Source organism: Mandrillus leucophaeus, unplaced genomic scaffold (genome assembly GCF_000951045.1).
Source record: "Mandrillus leucophaeus isolate KB7577 unplaced genomic scaffold, Mleu.le_1.0 Scaffold22, whole genome shotgun sequence".
NCBI classification, from domain to species: domain Eukaryota; kingdom Metazoa; phylum Chordata; class Mammalia; order Primates; family Cercopithecidae; genus Mandrillus; species Mandrillus leucophaeus.
In genome coordinates this window covers 5,328,463-5,339,986 of record NW_012102254.1, presented here as the reverse complement: position 1 = coordinate 5,339,986, position 11,524 = coordinate 5,328,463, and the positions used below count along the sequence as shown (strand labels likewise).

The window sequence follows — 11,524 nt, the reverse complement described above, 5'->3', positions numbered from 1 at the left end:
GCGAAACTCCTTCTCTACTAAAAATGCAAAAATTAGCCAGGCATGGTGGTGTGCGCTTGTAGTCCCAGCTATTTAGGAGGCTGAGGCAGGAGAATTGCTTGAACCCGGGAGGTGGAGGTTGCAGTGACCTGAGATCGTGCCACTGCACTCCAGTCTGGGCAACAGAGTGAGACCCTGTCCCAAATAAATAAATAAAAATGTAGAATATGGATACAGTAGTCCCCCTTATGTTCAGTTTCACTTTCTGAGGTTTCAGTTACCTGAGGTCACCCAAGGGCTGAAATTATTAAATGAAAATTTTCAGTAATAAATAATTCATAAGTTTTAAGTTGCATACCATTCTGAGTAGTGTGATGAAATCTTGCTACATCCTGCCTGGGATGTGAACCATTGTGAATGATTCCTTTGTCCAGCATATATACGCTATATAGCTACCCAACTTAGTAGCCATCTCGGTTATCAGACTGACAGATCACAGTAAGAAGGGTGAGGACAGTACAATAAGCTATTTTGAGAGAGACCACAGTCATATAACTTTTATTAACGCATATTGTTACAATTGTTCTATTATTGGATATTTTTGTTAATATTTTACTGCTGTCTAATTTACAATTTAAACCTTATCATAGGTATGTACGCATAGGGAAGAAAAATAGTATACATAGAGTTCAGTACTGCCCCAGTTTCAGGTGTCCCCTGAAGGTCTTGAAACATGTCTCATGAGAATAGGAGGGACTACTGTAATCATGTGATGAATTTTGTTTGGTAGAGATACGATTTCAAGCCTGTAAGAAAGAAATGGCTCCCAAACATTACTTTTTCCCGTCCTATAGGATATTAACCAATTTTGCACAATTAGCAAATTCATTTCAGTATTCTTGACTCCCCACATATATGAGTTCTTCAAGTTCTCCTTTAAACCGGTTTTACCTTTTTGAAAATTATGCTCTAACACCACTGGTTCTTTGCAATTCACTGATTTGTTGATTTATTACAGGCATGAAACACTTGCCGGGTGTGCTACAGTGCGGGCATGGGATATACAAACTCCTCTAGGAAAGGGAAGGCATCATGCTTTCCTGACTCCCAGCACACTTGCCAGGTGAGAAAAGTACCTTACCCCAAACCTATTCTTAACCAGGTAATTCCACACCCCGCCCCAGGGCTAGAGGATTACGCAATATGGTGGAAGTAGGTGCCTCACTAATCAAGCGGTCAATTAGGAATCAATAGGTCAAGACCTGCCCAAGCCCAGGAGGCAGTAGTTGCTACGCTGGGATTCGAACCCTGAGGTCTGGGCTACATCCTAGGGCTCTTTTCACCAGCTGCCGCCTAATTTACTCTGAGGCTACTAAATCAACGGCTTTCATCCGTCTGCTATAATTATCATAATTTGAGCCCCACACGTCTAGAGCTTTGCCGACGCCAGAGCGGCTGAAGGGCGTGCCAGAGGCCGGCGGGGCGGAGCCCAGGGCCGATGCGCAGACGCCCCGCCCGACCCGGCGGGCTGCTGGGAGTCAAGGACTGGGTTGCTCTCTCTCCTTCCCCGGTCCCGCCCCCTTTTGTCTGTGTCGACCGCGGACGCTATCTATAAAGTTGTTGTTTTGACAACATGGCGGCGCCCATGATGCGTGGCAGGGCAGTGCTCGCCTAAAGGTGGAAAACGAGGAGTAGAGGAGCCGCAGGCCAGAGCCTGTGAGCAGGTAAACCCCTGGATCGGGCGCAGCGAGATAAGAGACGAGACCCGGTCTCTTCTTCCTCCGGCTCGGGAGAGTCTGACTTACTGAGGGCAGGAAGGGAAGGTGCGGGCTGAGTTAGGTGGTCCTGGAACGTTGCAGTTTCCACACTGAGAATATCTGAGATGCAGGTCTTTAGGATCTTTGAGCCACCGACCCCATTGATAGCTCTGGACTCTTTCCCAGAAAAATGCACATATACACGTAGTTTTGTACTCAAGCTCCCCTCTCCACTGCTCCCCTATCTCAATTCATCCTTGGATCTTTGCTCCCCGGACTAGGGGTTTAGACCCAGTTGAAGGTCATCCCTTGCCTCTCTGGGGCCCACAGGTCGTTTTCACATGTTAGGGCTCCGAGGTCCTCAGAAAGATGAGGTTCCAGACAAGAAATCTGCCTGAGGTCACAGGTAATTAGTAGCTGCAAAATCCAAGATACTTACTTGTTTTCACAAAACTTGGTTTCTTTAAGATGAATTTTCCCAGGTGCATTCTTGCACTTTCTTTTGAGTGTTGTGCACAGATGCCCTTGTGTGCTTCTCCCCTGTGTTCTGTTTCTTTTTCTGCCTCCTACTCTTCTAGGCTTCTCTGTCCATATATGATCTCATTTTTGGTCCAATTCTCAGGCGCTTCCTATTCTCAAAAACCTTAACCTTAAGCTCCGACTGAGATTGAGGTCAGGGTTGATTCTAAAGAGGGCTGGAGTAGTGGGAATTGATTCTTTGGAAGGATGTGGAAGAAGAGACAAGATTCTAAGCATCTAGGGACGGAACTGGAGGAGCCAGAGCTAAGGAAGAAAAGGGCCAAGTTGATCATAATAAGACATGAGCCACACCTTTCACATCGTCATATCCTCACAGCCGTTTAATAAAATGGCTGCTCCTCACTGCCAATAAGAGGCAGTCCATCAGGGCTTTGGTGGAGGGGTACTTGGAGTGGCCAAGAACAAGGCCTGGGAAGTAAGGGAAAGGAATAGGGCTGAACCCTAGGAAGTTCAGTGATGAATCACAGCCGTGAATAGTGACTATATGTTGATTCTTGTGAGTCCTCTTATGGGATTAGAATTTGAGTGGGGTCTTGGGGACTCCTAACCACAAAAGATGTGAACTATTCTTAAAAAGTCTTAACACAGGTTATCAGATTACTCCCCCAAAAAGGTGGAATCAATTTATGTTCCTACCAGCAGTTATTTAAAAAATGCATATTTCTTTTTCATTTGCCAATCTGGTAACTGAACTTTCATTGTTTTAATTTGCATTTATTTGATTAGTTGTAAAATTTATCTTTTTCAGATTAACCATTTGTATGTCCTCTTTATTAACCATTTATATGTCATCTTTGTTATTTTCCTTTGCCCATTTTTAAAATTTGATTTTTAGTGTTTCTTTTCTCACACATGAACTAAGGAGTAGAATAACCTTTTGTTTTTGCAGTTTTGGTGAACATTTTCTCATAGCTAATTGTTTGCTTTCCAATTCTGTTCTTAATGGTTTTGATATACAGATATTTTACATTTTTAGCATCAGATTTATTAATATTTTCCTTTGTGAATTTTTTCATTGTTTCATTGTTTTTATACATTGTTTTATACATTTTGTTGTTTTTATACTCAGGACAGAACATCCTGCATCCTCTTAAGATTTATTAAATACTCATCTGTGGTCCAGGTGCAGTGGCTCACGCCTGTAATCCCAGCACTTTGGGAGGCTGAGGCAGAGTGATCACGAGGTCAGGAGTTTGAGACCAGCCTGGCCAACATAGTGAAACGCCGTCTCTACTAAAAATACAAAAACTTAGCCGGGCATGGTGGCGTGTACCTGTAATCCCAGCTACTCGAGAGGCTGAGGCAGAAGAATCGCTTAAACCCGGGAGGCGGAGGTTGCCGTGAGCCAAGATCACACCATTGCACGATCTCATTGCAACAGTGCGAGACTTTGACTAAAAACAAACAAACAAACTCATCTGTATTTTTATTTTGTTTTATGGTACTTAAAAAAAATTCTTATTTATTTTATTTTATTTTTTCTTATTTCCGCTTTTCAGATCGAGACCTACAGATAAAAAACATTTAATCTGTCTGGGATTTACTCCAGTTTATGATTTGAGGTGGAACTCTAATTTTAAGTTTTTCTCCTCTTTGTTGAATAATCTATTACTATCTAATCTGCTCCTGCTTTTTTAAAAAATGAACTTTATATGCTTTTAAATACCCAGATCTGTTTCAGGATTCTCTAGTTCACTGGTTTATTTAAGCAAAGCAGAGGTCATTAGTGAGCCAGGTATTATGTAAACATTTTTAGAAAGCTTATTCTTGTTGTGTAGACAGAGCAGTTTAAGTCACTGTATTTTATAATTTTGTTGTGCCCCTTGGTTTCTGTTTGAGAGGATAGCCCAGAACACTCCTTATGTGTTCTTAGGGGATGCTGTCTAGGAGAGAAATGGCAAGCACCCATCTATGTGTCTTCTGCTGAACGGCGTTCTTTGGCTTGCAAAGGTATGAAAGTATTGACTTGGCAAGAGAACCATAAAATCTGTGACTTCTATATAATTAGGGAGTTCTAATTATAGAAACCTAAGCCCTAAAAATATATGCAGTTGCCTTAAGTGTAAAAATGTATGTATATTAGGTCGGTTATATGGAATTGCTAACATTTAACCAATTTCATATAGATCAAATACCTGTAATCAGATCTGTGTACTTTAAAATAGCCAAGTCCAACTAATAGAGAGTTTTCTTTTCTTTTTTTCTTTTTTCTTTTTTTTTTGAGATGGAGTCTCACATTGTCACCCAGGCTCTAGAGTGCGGTGGTGCGATCTCGGCTCACTGCAACCTTTGCCTCGCAGGTTCAAGTTATTCCTCTGCCTCAGCCACCCAAGTAGCTAGGATTACAGGTGCACATCACCATGCCCAGCTAATTTTTGTATTTTTAGTAGAGAAGGGATTTTGCCATGTTGGCCAGGTTGGTCTCAAACTCCTGACCTCAGGTGATCCACTTGCCTCAGCCTCCCGGAATGCTGGGATTACAGATGTGAACCACTGCCCCCGGCCTAAGGGAGATTTTGTTTTAAAGTCTATACTTTATTCTACCCCTAAAGAAACAAGAGGTGTTTAATGCAGTGAGAATGTCAGTGACTTTGGCAGACCAACTTGTAAGATGCCCACATTATGTTGCTATCTTATGTGAGCATGACACTCACTGTTATAAGCCCATATCGACCTTCCTGGCAACATTTGTGTTCCAGTACCTTTGTGAAACAGGCCAAATCCTAATAGAAGTTGAAATAATTTTGAGAGAATCAAAGAACATCAGCTTAGAGTGCCAGGTTTCTTTATTTCTGTCTTGTTTTGAAAAGACCTGTTTTCATCTGTTTTTTCACTGTAGCACTTCTTGAATGCTATTATGCAAGAAGGAGAAAGTTTAGGCTATTTAGTCTAACATTTATATCTTAAATATTTGTGAAATATTTGATGAAATCTCACCTCAACCCTTTAAATAGCAATAAAACATGCAACTTCTTCAATGAGGTCATTTCTAGAATTTACTTGTGGAAGAAGCCAAAGAAACATTAAAATTGAATTTTCAGTCACAACTGGATATCCTGGTAGGCCCCAACCTATGAGTTGAATTCCAAAAAATAGCACTCACCATGACTACACATTATATATTTTTGTTTCTTATCTGCCTCCCTTACTGTTTGTTTCTTATCTGCTTCCCTACTAGTATGTAAGTGCCATGAAAGAAGGGACTCTGGGTCAGGTGCGGGTGGCTCATGTCTGTAATCCCAGCACTTTGGGAGGCCAAGGTGGGCAGATCATGAGGTCAGGAGTTTGAGACCAACCTGGCTAACATGGTGAAACCCTATCTCCCTAAAAATACAAAAATTAGCTGGGCATGGTTGTGCGTGCCTATAATCTCAGCTACTCAGGAGGCTGAGGCAGGAAAATTACTTGAACCCAGGAGGCGGAGGTTGCAGTGAGCCAAGATCATGCCATTGCACTCCAGCCTGGACAATAGAGCGAGACTCTGTCTCAAAAAAGAGAAAAAAAAAAAGAAAGAAGGGACTCTGTTTTTGTTTACTGCTGTATCCCCAGTGCTTAGAACAATGTGTGGGCCTAGTGGTACTCAATAAATATTTGATGGTGGCTTATGCCTTTAATCCCAGCACTTTGGTAGGCTAAGGCAGGTAGATCACTTGAGCCCAGGAGTCAGAGGTTACACTGAGGTATGATTGTGTCACTGCACTCCAGCCTGAGTGAAAGAGCAGGACCCTGTCTCTAAAAAGTAAGTCAATAAATAAATAAATATTTGGTAAATGAAGGAGATACTAAATGAATTATCAGTCTTCTAAATAGTGGTTGTTTTCAGGTTCAGCCTACAGGGTATATTTAACTCATAATATGTATAAAAATCGCAAATAGTAGTTCAGAGTTTCTGGCCCTCCTGGGAGGCCTCTATGTAGACCCCTTCTGCTATTTGAGCCTAAGGCCAACCCAACATGTGCTTGAGCTCTTCTGAGGCTCGAAGACATAGGAAGTGAAGCCTGCTGGAGAGTCCCTGGGCTGGCCCACGGGAAGGGGAGGGAGGGCACTCCATGCCTTCCATGCAACTGGTAAGGTTGTGCAGGAGCTGGCCAGCTGATGGTCTCCATTTTTTCCTACAGGATTTTTGCATTTTTGATGTTAGGGGTCACTGACCCTTTATATTTTCTATTAAAAAGTTTGTGTTTAGCTTAATTGAATTGCTAAAGTATTCTTTTCAGGGAAAGAAATCATTAAAAGAGTAAGTGGAACGCACAGGGCCATAACACTGGACTGTGACAAATGGAAAGATAAGCTCTGGGGAGGGTTTGAGGCAGCTTATAGTGTGCTTTCTGCCCTCTTTTTCAGGGCCTTCTCACCTTCTGAAGAATGGCTTCTGCTTGGCAGAGATTGGGTTTTTATGCCTCTCTTCTGAAAATACAGCTAAATGGTGGGCCAGATGTCATCAAGTGGGAAAGAAGAGTAATTCCCAGATGTACCAGAAGTATCTACAGTGCCACGGGAAAGTGGACAAAAGAGTATACATTGCAGACAAGAAAGGATGTTGAGAAATGGTGGCATCAGCGAATAAAAGAACAGGCCTCCAAAATTTCAGAGGCTGATGTGAGTATTCTGAGAGATTCTAAGAGGGTAGAGAAGAGGGGCTGAAGGTTTGGACCCTGGGGTTAGACTACCTGGTTCAAATAAGATACTAAATATGTGACCTTGAACCAAATTGTTGAATTTCTCTGTGCTTCAATTCTCTTATCTGAAATGGAGAGTGGTCATAATAGTGCCCACCTGCACTATTGGGAGGGGTAAATGGATTGGGAAGCATAAATGAGGTGATACAAGGATAGTGCTTACAAGAGTTTCCAGTGTGGTGGATACACACATAGTAATATTGTGCACAAGGTATATGGCAGACAGCAGCAAACCAGATGTTCTAGAGCAACATTTACTAGGGGAAGCTAATCAAAATAGGAGCTCTACCAGATGATGGGTCCTTTGTGGTCCATTGCATGGTGGGGCAGCACACAGATTTCTGGCAAGGTCATATCTGAGACTCCAGGAGAGGCACCCGGGCTCCTCGCTGGCTGCAGGTTCTGAGAAGTAACTGCCCCTTCCCTGGCATGACCTTAGCCTCCAACTCTGTTCTGCGGCCTCAGCATCATAGTTTGGGGGATATCGGCCCTTCCACTGTTGTGATCTGGGGTAGGGTCTAACCTTGAGGTAGCAGCTACACGTGTTAGTGGACCCTTGGCTTCTGCACCAGGTGCACCAGCTCGGCACTCTACCTGAATTAATGGTGGAAGTATAATACTTGGCTGCAGCCAGTTTCCATGGAGTGCTCTCTGTTCCTTTTCTGGGAGGCCAGCCTGCTGGGAATCAGTCTGGAACATGTTAACCCTTACCTCTTGATATTGGTCAAAATGACAGGTGGGAGATGTGATTTGTTACATGAAATGTTTGAATCTGATTGGAGTTTTACTCTTAAATTCTGATCATCTCTTTGTAGTAGTTATAATCAAATAACTTAAACTTCTATATTTAATAAAGAGATTAGGCCCAAGGCAAGCAGCTGAATAAATACAGCTGCACAAGACCACACCTCTCTAAATTTGCCTTTTCCTCATCTCCTGATTGTGTCATCACATTCATTCTTTCTATAAGATTGGTGGTTATGAAAAATGAGTGAGGGGAGGGGAGCTATTTGTGTTAAACTGAAAGATGGTTAGAAAGAAAAATTGCTATTGAGAAAGATGTAGTGTATAACAAGTAAAATGAAATGAAAAAAAGGGAAAGTTTGAATGTAATGCATAATTTTACAATGAAAGTTTGACTTTTACCTCATTAAGAAGTGAAAAGCCCTTGTGTCAACATCATCAGACTAATGTAACTTAATAGATTCTGAAAACAAACTCTTAAGGAGCAGTTTAATTCTGAGTGAGGACAGTAAAATTAGCTTTTTTTCCCCCTTTTGGTTTAGATGATCATTTATTGACTTCCAAACGTTTCAACGTTGTAGCTTATTGATTTTGTGACATCTCATCCTTAAGCATACAGTTTTTAAAAATGTTAAATGAATCAAAAGAAATTGTTTTAGTAATTGGGGAGATAGCATAAGGGGCATTGTGTGTGATCCCCTGGCAGCCCCCTATCAGGGTTTGAATCAAGGAATGGCAAAGCAGAGCGAGCACTCAGTGAGTGAGCCAGAGCCTGGGCTGCAATGCTGGCTCTGCCCCAGGAAACCTGCGTGATCCAGGCCACATCATTTAACGTTTTGGATTCTGGGGCTCCTTACATTGTTTATCTCACAGAATTGTTTTGAAAATCAAGTGAGAAAATGTGTGACTGAACGCATTTTACAAACGGAAGTGGTACATAAATAAAAGATACATGAAGATCAGAACGCGTTGTGTCTATCAGGAATGAGACTGTGATGGAATGCTCGTGGATTTTGAAGCATTTATAATTGATCTCACTCTGGTATTAGATTCACTTGAAATCCACTCAAATAAGTTTTTCAAAATGGAATGTCTTGTCATCAACATAATTATTATTTAAAAAATAATTTCCATTTAATGAGCATTTAACCATGTGCCAGGCACTGTCTTTCAGTTGTTTATCTCATTTAATCCTGAAACAACCCAGCGGGTAGATATTATTATCCTCATTTTTGGAGTAAGAAAACTGAGGCTCAGAAAGAGGTTTAGGCAATTTGCCAATACATGGCAGAGCCAGGATTCAAAATCAAATGTGTGTTTGATTCCTGAGCTCATGCTTTTTTACCCAGAAACCTTCTTTTGTCTCACCTTTGATTTATAGATAGCAAACTAATCCCAAAAGGCAAAGGAATTTGCCCAAGACATCACGGCTAGTGACAAAGCTAGGACCAGAGCTAGGGCTCCGGACTTCTATTGAGGTGCTCCTTTTACTCTGTCCTTCTCTAGGCTCAGCCACAGCTTCAGAGCGTGATCTATAAAGAGGCAGAAGTCATTTTTCTTCTAAAGTCAGAACTTGACAAAAATAATAGGACCCACTTATAAAAGGCATCCTTTCCCCATCACTTAAAATCTTAATCTCTTTTAAAGGCTTAAATTCTTACACTTTTATATAATTATGAAAATTTCCCTTTCAATCAGGTTCTTGCTCAATTATAACAGAAACTCCCATCATTCCTTCTCTCTTTTCCACCCCCAGATGATAGAACTCATTTCATTGTCACAGAGGAAAATGACTTAATTCATGCAGAAAAGCAAAAGGCAGAGACAGGCAATAAGCTGAATACCTTTTCTGCAATAAACAAAAATCTTCATGCATATTAAAGACTTTAGAAAACAATACTTTTCTATGTATCTTTTATGAACTCAGATTTGGATTTTGGCTTAGCTAGTATATAATTATTCATTTCATTTTGCTATTAATTTAATCTTTATTGAACAAATGTAAAAAAAGATGTTAGTGAAGAAATTACAGGTGGAAAATATTTGGGGCAGGATTGTTAAATTAAATATATAACAAACATTAGTATAATAAAAATAATTTTATGTAAAAAATTTCAAATGAAAAACTAGAAACAGCTTAGATCAAGGATTTTACTGTTTTTCTAAGCTCCCAAAGAACTCTTAACAGCTATTTTCCCATATTCCTAAAAATTTCTGAAGAATAAGCCATAGGCCTAATTCATTGTAAGGAGTAAGGCATGAATTGAGTGGATAGTTTTCTTCTGATTCTGCACTAAGTAAAAGAATGGGGTCTTGTACCTCCTTGGAGGGACTTGCTCATAAGCTGAGAGGGTTATTTGCCACTCACTTTCTTAAGGACAGTTATTAAGTTCCTGAGTTCCCACCAACCCCTGAATCTCAGGTCCTCTCTCACATTTCTGTGATTTTCCTAAGAGTTATAAATCTGCAGTTTCTAATTAAAGTGTGTGACCAATGTGTTGCTTTCCATCCTGTTTGTATAAATCCATTGTAGTTGTCATTTCAGCAGTTCCAGATGATTTTCTAATTTGTATATGATCCAGATTTCTTAATTGTTCTTTTTTTCCCATCTCTTCCTTCAGGCAGCTTAACACTCCTTGGTAATTTCTAGAGGATGGGCAGCACAAAGAAAAGTTCTATTCTAGTTTTTGTGGGTTTTTTTTTTTTGCCACTTGCTAATGGTTCCGTTAAAGGTTTGTTTAACTTCTTTGCTGAATGAAGTTTAAGAACTCCTTGGCAAGAATCTGATTTCTAGTTTCTTCTGCTCTACTGATTATATTTGGTTTATGTGCATTATTAGTCATGCGAACACTCAGCAAACAATATTTAAAAACCCCCTCCCACATATGTACACAAAAGAAGGGTTATGAATATTCTGTTTTGTGTTTGTTTGCATTACTTTGGGGGAAGCAAACTGTTAAAGAACTTGAGTAAAGTTCTAGGAAGGGAATAAGGCCAGGAAGAAAAAAACAGAAGGCAGGAATAAATAAAACAAAAGCAGAAGTTCTGACCCTCAGTGACAAAACAGAATCAGTCACCCAGTTACCTGTTGCTCTTCCTTTCTCCCCAGCCCCTCCACCCCTGACCCTGTCATGAGATGATTTAAACTTGGGTGTGGGGAACCCTCCTATTACTTGGTTAGGATTTGTGAAGTTTGCTGGATAAAAGGTACTCCATAGGGTCCAGTTATTAGGCTTTTGGAGCACGAAGGCCAACGAACATTTATCCAACATTTTATGAAACTCCTGCTGGCACTGGGGGCAGGTGTGGAGAAGGAGGTGACTAAAGCACAGTCCTTACCCTTGAACAGTAGGTCCCCCCAGTAGGAGTCCATTCAAGGACTACCATCTTTGTTCACCTTACCCATTCATGTGCACACTCATGACAGCATTCATCATTTTACCAGGGGAAGAATTAAGACTCCAGAAGTCAGTGATCTAAGAAGGACTCACTGGCCTGTGTTCCTTCTGTTTAGATACATGTACAGTTTTCTATGTTTCTCATGATGAAGCTGCTTCTTTGGAAGCTGGAGAGTTACATAACCCTGGTCTGAGGCTGCTTATTTATCATCCCTGGAGAACAATAACCTTCTCCTTTGTTAAAAAGATCTTCTCATTACCTTCCCATTTCAACATTTTTGTTGAAAGATAGGCTGTCAATACAATGGGGAAACTCAGGACCCAAATTGGTACCTTAGGATCCTGTTGTTACTGCTAAACCTACGTCAGAATGCAGCTATAGAGAATTTAGGAAGAGACTCCATTTTTAGAGATGTTACATCTATGT

General features: G+C 40.8%; 1 protein-coding gene across 2 annotated transcripts in view; it reads left to right on the top strand.

The window, feature by feature from the left end:
• The first annotated feature begins 1,528 nt into the window (after positions 1–1,528).
• Positions 1,529–11,524, top strand: part of LARS2 (leucyl-tRNA synthetase 2, mitochondrial) — a 177,811-nt gene continuing 167,815 nt past the window's right edge. The window contains exons 1-4 of one of the 2 annotated variants that reach the window (XM_011981098.1): positions 1,642–1,703; positions 2,067–2,142; positions 3,776–3,838; positions 6,621–6,875. In XM_011981098.1, the coding sequence (XP_011836488.1) occupies positions 6,642–6,875 (234 nt within the window). In that variant the 5' untranslated portion in view covers positions 1,642–1,703; positions 2,067–2,142; positions 3,776–3,838; positions 6,621–6,641. Of the gene's footprint in view, positions 1,704–2,066; positions 2,143–3,775; positions 3,839–6,620; positions 6,876–11,524 lie in introns of both variants that reach the window. The other variant, XM_011981097.1, reaches the window with a different exon arrangement.